We start from the raw sequence: 14506 nt of genomic DNA, 5'->3' as shown, positions 1-14506 counted from the left end.
TCCTGAAAGATTCAATAGAATTCCTGCTGACATAAAAATTCACCAAAAAGCAAGGTCCATCTCTTGTCAAGTGCCTTTTGCACAAAGAGGGGAGAGAAGGCAGAGGGGTCCTTAATGCTGAAAGAGAAGAAGGAGCAAGCAAAGAGTTTTACTTAATTATTGAGAGTTTTACAAAACTTTTGAAGTATTTTCCACTAACAGGTGGTTAAAGGGCTTTAATATATGCAGACGAGTTTAAAGTACTTTTCTTAGGTGGTGCTAAATCTTACTGAGTCATGTCACCAGGGTATGTATCTGTTGAGACATCCTGACTACACAGCCTTCATTGGTTGATGTTTCTAGCAGGCAGAGAAGGGCAAGGAAGGGCCGGTAAGCATGGAGCAGAGAGCGGAACATGCCAGAACAACAGAGACTAGAACCCAGGCACTAACAAGAGAGAGAAGTGGATTCCAGTAGATGGGATGGGAGGAGAATGCAGGCTCCATGAGGAAAAGGGCATGGTGCTATTCGCCTTCGTATCCCTGGTGCTCAAAACGGGCTTGGAAAACAATAGAGCTCTAATAATATGTGTTGAATGAATGCATAAGCGGGGGGGGGGGGGGGACACAAAAAAGAAAATGAAGATCATAGAAAATAAATGGAAAGATAGAATGAGAAGTAAAGGAAAGTTAAAGTATAGGGTTCACTTAAACCCCAACAAATCTTTGCATACTTTTGCCAAAAATCAAGGCAAAAGTATGGTAGTCTAATAGCCCATGATGGATGAGCCTTTGCCTGTGATAGGGCCCCATCCCTAGTACCATGCCCGTGGGAACCCCTGGACCGAGGGTGGGACCATCCGATGGTGGAAAATGATCTCTCTGGGCTCTTAATTTCACCTCATGATTCTTGGAGACATGGAGTACATGAAGCCTTCACATAGTATGTTGGCTGGGTTTCAACCTTCTTTTCCAAACTTTTTTTTTTTTTTTATAATCAAAGCTATTTACAAGTATGGTGAGTGACTCATTTTTATTCCCCTTCCTCTCTCTGTTCTTGTGTCCTCTCTAGAGCAGGTGGTGAAGAGCAAGAAAACAGAGGGAGAGGTCACCAGCCCTCAACCGAGAACCAGGCCCTCACACGGGCACACTCACTGTCTCACAGGATGACTGCTTTAGGCTGGGGGTGTCTCCAGGAAAGCGGAGACAGAGTCAGACAAAAAGAGCTTCCCAATGTGAACAATGTTTCAGGAGGAAATGCTTTCACCAGCACTCGGATGGGGTAAACACGGTGCAAAAGGTTTGCTTTAGCACAAGCAATGGGAAGGAGATAACCATCTGTCTGATTAAACTACCCTCCAAGTCCCCAGTTTTCTTCTTCAGTCCCTACAGCTCTTTAAAAAAAAAAAAAAAGGCAGAAGAAAGACAAGTATTGCCTACATACTACCAATATGTTGGTTAAATAAGCATTGATGGATTCCAAGCAAAGGTTCCTATCAATATTCAAAGACACAGCGAGGGATGATGATTCCGCTTTCACACTCAGTCCCCCAAATCACTGTAATTTCACGGCTGGTCCCCATGAGCCCTTCAGCTCTGCTGACAGTCTCTCTCCCTCTCGGCTACAGGGTATTAAGTGTACGTTGGGCAACATGTATGTGGACCCCAGGAAGCCTGCAGTGAGCCTGTCCACATGAATGTCCCGGCTCCAAAACAGAATTTCTGGGCGTGACAATGGGGAAGTGTATGTGTATATTTAAGTGCTTGTGGGGATAAGGAAGGTGGTAGCAGGGCATAAGCAAACATGTTTGTGATTTGTTCTTTACACAGGTGTCCCCATCACCTGATTTCCGACCTCAGATAAAATGTGGGGGGCGCATGTATAGTCAGTCACCTCCACTATTTCTCCAGTGGTGGATGTAAACGACACACGCATGCGGCAAACCAGGGGAAACCAGGGAAAGTTGTGACTCCAGCTGCTATCCCACATTTAGGAAATAGTAAGTCAATCAACTCCCAGCACACACTCAGAATGGTTTAAACATGGGGGAAGCTAGATGTGAGTGGAGTAGACAGAAGAATTATTAGGAGGGAAGGCCAAAGTCCCTTCAGAAAGAATGCCACAGGTCCTGCTGCTCTGATAAAGAAGAAATACCACTTTCTGATCCTGTGTCCTCCTATAAGAACAACAGAAGCCATAGGGAGCAATAGTTCCTTTATGAAAGTGTGACGTTCTTGGACTCTCCCCTGCCCAACGAAAACAAATGGCCCTGTCATCCCCAGGTGCTCACACGTGCTGAGGGGACGTGGCCACAGCAAACGGGCTACCTGGCAGTGGGAGAGGAGTCCCCTCTCCAGAGGTAGGTCTGCAATACCAGCCGGTACCCAGATGGGCACAGGATCCATGGGGGTTAATTACACATGCAAATGTCCCCTTCTTTGACATAAGTGAAAGGTTAATTAAGAAGAAAAACCACTACGGAATGAAAATGTTTCAGATCTCTCGCTGAGAAATAGAATCGTTGTGCGCTCCCTCGCAAGGCCATGACTGTGGTAACAACCATGGCCGAAAAGGCGGGCGAGAACCATAAAAGGCTGCAGTGGTGAAGATGATTTGAATGCATGGATAAGGTACACAGCTTCTACTCGGCCGGGAAATGTATCCTCTGAGTGAAGAATGGAACGGAATGTCTGACTGGTTACTCAAATTTTTGCATCCACACTGTGATTGGATCCCTCAGAAAATAAAGCTTCTTCTTAGAGTTTTAACCTCCAATAGTACTTACGAATGGCCTCTCTGTTAGTGCCAGTTTATCTTGTGAATAAGATAACACCTGTAGTCATTTATACCAGAAAACCACGTAGAAACAACTGGAGCGGGGCACACCATCCCCACTGCAAACACATTTCCTAGATGTCATTCCTCTTGTGCTCAATATTGTAAAGAAGGATCTGCAACGCCCTCCCCACCACACCCTACTCCACCCCGCACCCTCTACCCTACTGCCCTACCCTCAACCTTACAACTGTGCTCAACCCCCTGGTCTAGCCAAACAGAAAAGGAATCTCTAAAGAAGGTGGCGTGTCTCTGGGAACACAAGCCAGTACAAACGCTCGTGGCTGTATTAACATATGCAGCTATGCAACAGGGAGATGATAAAACAACAAGAGCCCTTTGAGTCTAGCCTTTCTGAGTCCCAGCCTCCGTGTGGGAGGCGGAGGAAGCTGGGCCAGGAAAGCAAAAGGGTGGCCTGAGGGTGGAGGGCTCTGAGGGGTGAAGCATGCAGGGTCACTGGCCCTGGGCTGTGAGCTGGCCAGCCCAGCTCCCACAAGAAGAGGGGGAGCAACCACCGCCACTCAGGTGTGTGGGTTCAAGGACCGGCAAGCTGTGTGTGAGGTTACAAAATAAACAGAGGTGCTTCCTAGTCAAAGGGTGAGGGTAGCTCAGTTGTTGGGGGAGAGGAGAGCCTGTTAGAGCAAGTCCCCTCCTCTTGCTGGGAAAAGAACAGCCCTTCAGAGCTGCATCGGCTATGTCCGACTCCATCTGCCGAAACGCAGGTAAAAGACAGGCTGTATAGACTCCGAGCTTAACACGGTCTAGACCAGGGGTCCTCAAACTTTTTAAACAGGGGGCCAGTTCACTGTCCCTCAGACCGTTGGAGGGCCGGACTATAGTTTAAAAAAAAGCTATGAACAAATTCCTATGCACACTGCACATACCTTATTTTGAAGTAAAAAAAAACAAAACGGGAACAAATACAGTATTTGTATTTGCATGTGGCCCGCGGGCCGTAGTTTGAGGACCCCTGGTCTAGTCCTTCAAGAAAAGAATTCTCTGGATGTATAAACGTCACATTTTTATCTTGTTAAAGTGATCAATTCCTTGTTTGTATAAGATACGGTTTTTGCACTCCAAACATCTCTCGTTCTCACTGAGTCTTTAAGTGCTAAAAAAAGAGTCTAATTCCTTAGTTAGATGGAACCTTCCCACATATTCCGAGAGTTGCTGAGGATACACGTGGCAATAGGGAAGGTCATCTGGCCAATTGTAAGCCCATTGCTGGTCACATTCATTGTAAATCATTTGAGAAAACTGGCATGCAAATATTCTCTGCCATCAGCTGAAGCACAAAATGTTGCAGCAAATTTATACATGAAAGGGTTAACTCTACTATGGAGCTACTCATTCAATAAATTAGGTGTCATTGTGTTTATATATGAAAATTAAATACTTGCTAATAGAAGTAAAAATGGGCTTTTAGTTTAATATTAAACAAGTCTCAATTTTTACCTAATTTTTGGAATTATGGAAAATGCAATAATTCCATAATTATCACAGGCAACAAAATAAAAGAGAGATAAATTGAATTATATCAAAATTGCAATGTTTGTGTGGGGTTTTGTTTGTTTGTTTTTGCTGCAAATAGTGCCATCAAACAAGTGAAAAGAAAATCAGCCGAATGGGAAAAAATTGCAATGTTTGTGTGGTTTTATTTTGTTTGTTTGTTTTTTGCTGCAAATAGTGCCATCAAACAAGTGAAAAGAAAATCAGCAGAATGGGAAAAAATTGCAAGTTATATATCTGATAAGGAACTGATATCTGGAATACATAAGGAATTTTTACAACTCAAGAATAAATTGACAACTCCATTAAAAAGTGGGGAAAGGACTTCAATAAACATTTCTCCAAAGAATATATACAAATGGCCAATGAGCACATGCAAATATGCTCCACATCACTAATCATCAGTCAAACGCAAATCAAAACCACAAAGAAATACCAGTTCACACCCAGTATGATGGCTATAATAAAAAAGACAATAACAAGTTTTGGCAAGAATATAAAAAAAACTGGAACTCTTAAATGGTTGGTGGGGATACAAAATGGTGCAGCTGCTCTGGGAAACAGCTTGGCAGTTCGTCAAAATGTTAAACATAGAATTATCATTTGACCCAGCAATTCCACTCTTAGCTATCCACCCAAGAAAAATGAAACATATGTCCACAAAAATACTTGACAAATGTTCACAGTAGCAAAAATTGGGCAACAGCCCAAATCTTGTTCATCAACAAATGAATCAATGAAAAAATGTGTTATATCCATTTATACCATGTATAAAATTAATATTATATATATTCTTATTGTAGCCATTGCAATAATATCCAATAGAATATTATTTAGCTATATAAAGGAATAAAGTATTGGTACATGTTACAACATAGATGAATCTTGGAAACATTATGTTAAGTGAAAGAAGCCAGCTACAAAAGACCACATATTATATGATTTAACTTCTATAAAATGTGCAGAATAGACAAATCTATTGAGATAGAGAGTAGATTAGTGGTTGCCTAGGCCTGGTGGCGGGGGTGGGGGGGAGGGTGGATAAGAAGTGACTGCTAATGGGCATTGAGTTTCTTCCTGGGGTGATGAAAATATTCTGTAATAGGATGTGGTGATGGTTGCACAACTCTGAATATACTAAGAACCATTTAATTGATATTTCAAATGAATAAATTTGTGATGCGAATTATATCTCAATAAAGATGTTTTTTAAAATGAGAAGGTGCTTGTGCTTAACAATCAGTCTAGAAGTTCCCTCTAAAGCAGCGGTTCTCAACATGTGGGTCGCGACCCCTTTGGGGGTCAAACGACCCTTTCACAGGGGTTGCCCCTAAGACCATCGGAAAACACATATATAATTACATATTGTTTTTGTGATTAATCACTATGCTTTAATTATATTCAATTTGTAACAATGAAAATACATCCTGCATATCAGATATTTACATTACGATTCATAACAGTAGCAAAATTACAGTTATGAAGTAGCAACGAAAACAATTTTATGGTTGGGGTCACCACAACATGAGGAACTGTATTAAAGGGTCTCAGCATTAGGAAGGTTGAGAACTACTGCTCTAAAGCATAACAATCTAAAATATATAAATTCTTAGAAAAGTAGAGTACTGGGTTCAATAAATTTCTCCAGGTGCTCAAAGAAAGTTTAAATAAAAAGAAGTATTTTTCAATTTCAGACTGATTAGATTATGCCATGTTGACAGTCTTAAGCTCGCAACTGCTTCCGTAGCATGTGCTTGACAGTGTGATAAATAGATATTAATAAAACAAATAAACTAAATACTTTTCTACTGATGATTCTAAATTACTCTTTAACTCTTTCACATAGCTTTGCTAATATGTCACCTGCTCATTTTAGGAGTGAGCTTTGCTTTCCGCTGTACATGAGGAGGCAGAATCACAAGGAACTAAATACAGCTAGGCCTCCTGTGTTCGTTTCACATAATTAAATAACATGAGTTTGAAGGAGGCAAATGTGAGATGACATTAATATAAAACTGAAACAGCTATTTTCTATCCTTGTAGATTATAACTGAAGTCCTACTGCTTATAAAGTTTGATAGATTACAGCTTTCCTAAGGAGACATACCAAATGGAACAGTGAATAATTTTTGCCCTGAGAAATTATTTAGCTAAAATCTCTAATTTCTCTTGAGGAATTCTTTAGAATAGAAGTGTCCCTGACATAGTCTTTGATTTGTTGGGTCTAGGGCAGTGGTCGGCAAACTCATTAGTCAACAGAGCCAAATATCAACAGTACAATGGTTGAAATTTCTTTTGAGAGCCAAATTTTTTAAACTTAAACTATATAGGTTATTAACTTAATTAGGGTACTCCTAAGGCTTAGAAAGAGCCACACTCAAGGAGCCAAAGAGCCACAGGTGGCTCGCGAGCCGCAGTTTGCCGACCACGGGTCTAGGGGGGAGCTTCTTCCTCTTAAAAGAATGCCAACCTTGCCCAGGAACAACCATGTCACTTAACAGCAAAAAACACTGAAAACAGTAGTATTATCTGAGGCTCCTAATCAACACTCTCCTAACTTATTAGGTACATGTGTCCTTCTAAGAAAGGTTCCCAGGTACCATTATTTGATAATAAATTAAGAAGACTCTCCCCTCAAAAGATATGGTGCATTTTAAAAAGTAAAATGTACATTCAGTAGAGATTTGCTCTCCATCAGCTTCAACCTAAGGCATTCTTTGCAGATGGACCAACTTATTTCTCTAGTTAACCGCTGCCTCAGCTCAGTGCTTCTGGAGACTTAGCTGTCAGAATCACTGGTAGGGCTTGTAAAAACCACAGGGGTCAGCCAGGTGCAGAGAAGGCTCAGGAATGTGCATTTCTAACACTTCCCTGTGCTTCCCAACCTGTGCCGATGCTGCTGGTCTGTGGACTGCCCTTGGAGAAGCACCGCCTCAGACACACAGAGCTGGGGCTGCTGGGCAAGGTCCTGGCTGGGCAGGTCTTCCCGGAGAGTCCACCAGAAAGCAACACCACCCAAAGGCCAAGACACATTTACATCTAATATTTAAATACCAGCAACCACCAACATCTGCTCCTCAACGTCTGTGGTTCATACTCACTGGTTATCTTCCTGGTCTCACACCACCCTCACTCTTGCCCACCCTACATGATACCACCCATGTCTGCCCAACATGCCCTTATCCCTAGATACAGGAGTGTCCACTGGTGGGCCCTGATCAGAGTGAGGCAATCTGCTAGAATTTGGAATTGGGACTAAGAATGTCTGCCGAGTTTCTCTTTCTAAATATATATATATATTTTTAAATTTATTTCAGAGAGGAAAGGAGAGGGAGAGAGAGATAGAAACATCAAGGATGCGGAAGAATCATTGGTCAGCTGCCTCCTGCACTCCCCTCACTGGGAATCGAGCCTGCAACCTGGGCATATGCCCTGACCGGGAATTAAACTTTGAACTCCTGGTTCATACATAGGTCAACACTCAACCATTGAGCCACGCCGGTCTGGCTAGTTGCCCTTTTGAACTCAGAAGCTGTTGGCATCACCACTCCCTACCAAGTGGTTGGGTAACAGAAAAAGTCCATCTGTATGTGCAGAGAGAAGGAGGAATGATGTGGAGGGTGAGGGCCCCCTGGCTTCCATACAGTCCTCCAGCCCCTGGCTTCAGAGGACGACGGATGCCCTGCCCTTGGGTTCGCTCCATAAGTAACCCCAAACCTCCGTCTTCTATTAAATTCCCTTCTTGCCAAAACTGGCTGAAGAGGATTTCTCATTTACAACCAAAAGAGCCCTAATGAAAACTGTTAATAAAGTTCATCTTCAGGTACTTCTCTTCTCTGCTTCAGTTCGCTCAGAGATTATATTTACCTGAAACTTCATCCTGCCCAAGTTCAACTGCTTCAACATCCCTCCCAGCTGAAGCCCGCGCTTGTTTAGCTGATTCCCTGAACTCTTTGTCACTGTGTATTTCAAATCCAGGGCCTGCTCGGATTCTTCTGCTAGAGGCAATTATCATTTCTTTTCCTCTCCAACACTAGGCTGGGATAAATGAATATAAATCCGAAATGAATATAAATCCATTTGGTGTCCTTTTTTGCACATAGAAATAAGAAAACCAATAGACAGATTTCAAATTAAGGTCTGGATATGCAGTTTTACTTACCATGTTGGATAAATTTAAAGGCTTGGTTTTTCAATAATGTTTCTGAATAACTCTGGCTTTCCAGCTACTTATTTTTGTGGAATCACATTTTTAAATCACTGTTACCCGCTACTCCTAGGTACAACCATATACGTGGTACATTTTATATACGGATCCCCGTGTAAGCCCGTGGCTCCCCAAAGGGAGAAGAGAGCCTGACTTGATCTCTTTGAGTCTTGATGCTTCTTTCAACAGAGATAATGCAGACGGGATTTGGTGCCTTTCGGCGTTAAGTTCTATCTTTGGTAACACATCTGTTCTGTAAGTTTGCAAGGTCACTAGGCACCGAAAAACCGTAGTTTAATAGTATGACTTGATTCCCTTAGTCTGTTGAATGTCATTTATCCTCTGTATTGAACTTCGGCATGTTGGCCTCCTTAAATCAAGACTTCTGGGAATTATCTTTGGCAACTACACGCTTAGCAGAAAAGTGTGATCATTTTGGCTGCCTCGTGTCAGATAACAACAGGTAGTCGCGGTGCCCAGTGGTTTCCCAGTGGAGTGGCTTTCTTTCTTTATGGTAATCAATTTATTGGGCCCAGTTGTTAGGCACTTGACTTCCCAATTAACAACTGACAAAGAACTCGAGCCACAGGAAGGAAGAAAACTCAGATGTCCCCAAACACGCAGCTAATGAAAAATGTAGTCTAGTCTCTAACGCATCTGTGTTTTCCCCATGAAATGTAAATTGTCCATTTGGAAAACAATATAAGTACAGAGGTTTCTCCACATAAGGGAAGTTTCACATGATATTTGACTGGGCCACGGGCCCAACATCCATTAAGGCGTTATCATAAATTAAAATGGGAATTGAAGCAGCCAACATTATTGACTAAGTCCCTCTTATTAATTCCATGAAAAGACCAAAAGGGCCTAAACTACCACAGATCACAGCTTCCATCCTCCAGGAAAAACCCTTCATTCTACATTGTAGCTGTTCCTCGGGTCCAAACTGAAAGGAGGAAAAACATGTAGGATAATGCCCGGGCCGCCCTTTTCTCCCCGGACTCCTCCTGACCAGAAGGGTTTTCCCCAGCCTGACAGGATGCCAGCAGGAAGGCCTGGGGTCTCATGGGAGGTGCACCGGAGCAGACCCGACGCCCCTGCATAGATGCTTTGGGACTGAATGATTACCCTTGTCTATCCCATGGAAAAGGAGGTCTGAAGACACTGGCAAGTCCTGTATTTGGATGTCTTTCAGGGCACAAACATCGAAATTGTTAAAGTTATAGCCTGAGGAAAGTTGGAGCAGCAGGGGTTTTCCTAACACCTTCCTCCTTCTGAGAGCACTAATCTATCCATGCTAAGAAACTCCAGTGTCCACCTTAAACCTAATCAAGGGTGAGTCCTCTTTGCCTTGCGGCTTCGGAATGATGGCGTTTGTTTTTAAGTCACACGCCCATACTGAGCACGAGCTTGGAGCTTCCTTTGCAGGGCACTAGAGAGTGGAAGCACGGAGCTCCAGGTGCCAGTCACTTACTGGAAGCATTCCCCTGCCCTGGCTTTCTCCTAACCAGACAGACATAAGCATCTGGTGGGTAGGGACTAGGATGCATATGTTTTTTGAACCAGGACTCTTGCACTGAGAATGCTGGGAAATTTTTTCAGGGCAAAAAAATAGTTATCTTAGTCTTCAAAGACATTTTCACTTCCACACCACAAAGCAGGGCAGATGCCCTTTGGAAATGCGATCATATCGTCCATTCAACTATTGTTTAACCCACAGCACATGGACTCAATAAAACTCAACATAAACATTAAAAAGGCCACTTCTGTACACAGATGTCATCAAATGTGCGTGGCTGCATAGCCATATTCCATTTGAGGGATCTCATTAACTAGGAAATGATTTCCTACTTCATGACTCAATGCTCATCATCTGAAAGGATAAAATGCTTTTATCTGAAAGAACATCTTTTTTGAAATCTCATTTTTGCATATTCTCTTTCAGGGCCACCCCAGCTTTCTCCGCTCACAATACTGGCTGCACAGCAAACTCTGCAATAGAAATATTACCCACTAGACTCACCATCAGGAGGAGGAAGAGTCACTGGTAGGAGAGTTGAAGTCCCTGCAACATGAAAGCCTATGACATGGGAAGGAACCAGAGAGCTGGGTGGCCTCTCTGAATTGACTGAAAAAACAACAAGCAGATTCCTCTTTGTCACCAGGCCTTTGACACTGAGGGGAGGGTTCAACTGTATGAAAGTATGTTGGCTTGAATATCATGTCTTTAAACTTTCACCAATCAGCCCAGCCTTGCTAAACCTCCCATTTATAGGGGAAGCTACCCTATCATTGCCAAGTTTAGAAAAATGAAGCTACAGTAGGATGTAATGATGGTATTATATTTTATCTAAAATAAAGCACGCTCCCCTGAAGTCCCAGTGCATTTTGAATGAACACCAAAGGAAAGAATTATTAATGCCCCCAATTGGCAAATACAGGAATTTCAACTGTTCTGATTACATGACTTGAAGTAAATCACTACTAAGCTCTTAACTTCCAACCTACTGGTCAACCAGAAACACAGTCAGATTTGCTTGGGAAATTACACAAGGAAGGGGCCCTACTGCACATCCTGCTTTTATCCTCCAACCACAGCAAACTACAAACTGAAAACAGCTTTTGATTCATATTAGCATTTTGAATAGTGTTTCTAAAAATTATCTTTAAGCAGTTGTGAACTAAGGATGTGGTATGACTTGGTAAATATTGTTATTGATATAACTTTTCTTTCCATGTTCTGAAAGTCACACCTCTGAACCTAAAAGACACTAAATGTTTACCTGGTCCGAAGGGGACGGGGCAGGATAAGAGGCTGGGTACATAAATTTCAAGTTACTAGTACAATATGTTTTGCCAACATTTGATAGGCTGGGATTACATTTAGATACTAATTTAAAAAGTCATTCATCTTAAGGACTGAGATTAATTATTGCAGCATCCCATTATGAAATGTTCTATTTCTAACACCTCACTGCTACTCTATGGATAATTACTTCAAGTGCCATCTCAACTACTTATTAGGTTAAGAAAAATATTTTTAATGGTTCTTAAAGAATGTAAAGTATAAATACACAAAAGATGCAGGGTCCTTTACTTGGAAAAAAAAATAGATAATCTGATCAATTAGCAGAAGTGCTTTGACTGTCACTAGAATCCATTTAAAATCATGACCTACAGCATCTTAGAAAGCAGCAGTGTTTTCCAACAACTTGCAGTCATATTTAGGTCGCACTTAATAGGGCAGATATACAGTGAACATCCGAAAATAAACTCATGCACACAACACAGGAATTTAAGGCAAGTGATCAATCACCCCTGAATTCACCAAAATAACGTCACAGTGCTGCCATTAGGCTAATTATGAGCCATGCAGGAAGCCACCTGGTTGGCTCCCAAATGAAATGAAGAGACGTGACCATTTAAGAATAAAGCAAGTACCTGATAGTTTCATGAGAAGTTCAGAAGCTGCTTTGACTGACATGTCCCGCCTTAGCCCACTCCCCTTCCCTTCCTGGGCCTTCAGCGTGTCCTCAGAGATGCTTGGGGCTGACACTTCAGAGTCTGAGCTGAACACATAGCTGGACCGAGGCAACGAGGCGCTTAGGGCCTCCTCTTCCTGGGGCTCCTCTTTCACTTGAAAGTTAAGATTCATGGGCTCCTTCTGATTTGCAGCTGTCAAAAGAAGAAAGGGATTATATATATATACAGATATAAAAGGCCACTCCCCTCTTAGCTGCCCCCAACTTAATGAAGTATGGATGCACGATCACATTGTGCTAACAGCAGGAGGGACCACAACCTAATCAAAATCAGCTGTGCCCCGGGCACAAAGATACAATACACTTCGTGAGCGCATGGGCTTCTGAAACTTTCGAACCTATCCTATTCGAAACGTGCCTTTCTCTTTGGTCTCCCTCAAGGTCTTCTTTCCTGTCTATGTGGCTGCCTCCCTGGCTTAGTTGCCCTCTCCCCACCAAATCCCATCATAGAATAATGCCTTCAGGCAGTTATCTTGCAATAAAATATTGAATATAAACATGAGTCAGAGGCAACACCCACAGTGAAAACCTGGGGTGGAGTGTAAGGTGAGGATGGAGAATTTGCCAGAAAGAAAAGCTCAGACTAGAGAAATATCGATTTTACTTTGTTATAAGCCAACACCACTGACCCACAAACAGTGGGGCGTGTGTGCACTTGGTATTGTTTTGGGGTCCATGTCTGTATACCAAGTCATCTCTGAGTCCACATGGGTATTTTTTTTTTAAAAGAAAATTTATTTTGGAATAATTTCAGATTTGCAGAGGAGTTGTAAAGATGGTTGGAAGAGTTCCCACATAGTCCTTCACCCAGAATCCTGATGTTAACATCTGACCTGACCACGATGCATTTGTCAGAACTGAGAAATTCACATTGCTATGATCTAAACTCCAGATTTTATTCAGATTTCACCAGTGTTTCCACTTATGTCCTTTTTCCACGGTTCCTTTTTAGCATGGTTGGTTGGTGTGGAGTGTGTGGTCAGGGCAGAGCTAGCTGGCCTATTATGGGATGGATTCTGTGGCTTGGTTACAGCAAACCACTGAGCTACATACCACTCAGGAAAGACCAAGAAGGAAGGCAAGCATCCTCTACTACCACTTGCAACTTTCACAGGCATCTTGCTTCCCTTTAAAAGGCCATGTGGTAGGAACTTTTAGGTTAGTTATATTGGGTGTGTCTGTCTTTTGAGAAGGAAGATCTCATCCTGATACAGAGTTCTCAGTAACACCTAATAGAATGAGCCTTAAGCCCATTCCTGCTTAACAAATAAGAGGAAGAAAAATACATCCCCAAAGCAAACACCTATTTCCCCTTGCCCACCATCTGCCCCAGCCAATACACACAGACACACAAAAAAGTCTTTCTTTCTACCCGTGCCCCTCTATGAATATATATTCTGGAATCACAGGTTCATACAGACTACCGTATTTGGAAACTGGGGCCCAGAGGCCCCACATGACATTTGGAAGTTTTGCTACCAGAAAGAGGAAGAGCTAGGACTCGAACCTAGTCCATGGGCTGTCCATCTGGTGTCCCTGACCAACCTCCATCACACCACTCCTCCACCTCTGGTCCCTGTGTTATAACAACACCAATGCAACTTGACCTCCAGGTCTTTGATAAAATACGACCTTCTCAATGAAGTATCCCGTTCAAAATTGCAACCCCTCCCCAGTACTCCCAGGCTCTCTTACTCTGCTTTAATCTTCCTTTTCTCCCTAAAATATAGGGTGTCCCAAAAATGCATGCACACACTCTGAACAATTATAAAGGCAGTGTTTATTAAAATACATTTCATTTTCAAAATTGAGCTACCAGCTGTTAAGGTGTGTATACATTTTTGGGGACACCCTGTATTTACCATCTCATAACATACTGTTTAAGATTGAATTGTGCCCCCTCCCCCAAATCCATATGTTAAAGCCCTAAACCCCATTGTGACTGAATTTGGAGATAGGGAGGTACTTAAAGTTAAATGAGGCCATTAGCGTAGGACCCTAATCCAATATGACTGGTGCCCTTATAAGAAGAGAGACACATGTGAGGACAAAGCGAGAAGGTGGCCAACTTCAAGCCAAAGAGAGAAAGAGGCCTCAGAAGAAACCAAACTGGCCAGCACCTTGATCTTGGACCTTCAGCATTCAGAACTGTGAAAAATACATTTCTACTGTTTCCATCACTTAGTGGTATTTTGCTATGGTAGCACAGACTAATCACATAAAATATAATTTTCTTTTATGTTTCTCCTTTGCGATTTGTTCTTCATGAAGGCAATGATCTTTGTTTTAATGCTGATGACTCTTGAGTGCTTAGAACAGTGCCTGGAACATAGTAGGTGTTCATGATATATATTGGTTGAATGGGTAAAATACACTGGCCACAAATTAGTGACATCAGATGGCATTCCACTATTCCTTGTGGTAAACAAAAGTT

The 14506-nt window shown here is 42.3% G+C and overlaps 1 protein-coding gene across 1 annotated transcript in view; it reads right to left on the bottom strand.

Moving 5' to 3' along the window:
- The window catches only part of ZNF827 (zinc finger protein 827), a 166675-nt gene that overhangs the window by 88996 nt on the left and 63173 nt on the right, over window positions 1-14506 (bottom strand). The window contains exon 5 of the mRNA XM_081091637.1: window positions 11972-12205. Coding sequence (XP_080947763.1) covers window positions 11972-12205 — 234 coding nt within the window. The remainder of the gene's footprint in view (window positions 1-11971; window positions 12206-14506) is intronic.

This window comes from Myotis nattereri, assembly GCF_964212035.1.
Source record: "Myotis nattereri genome assembly, chromosome: 5".
NCBI classification, from domain to species: Eukaryota; Metazoa; Chordata; class Mammalia; order Chiroptera; family Vespertilionidae; genus Myotis; species Myotis nattereri.
This window is presented reverse-complemented; position numbering and strand designations above follow the sequence as displayed.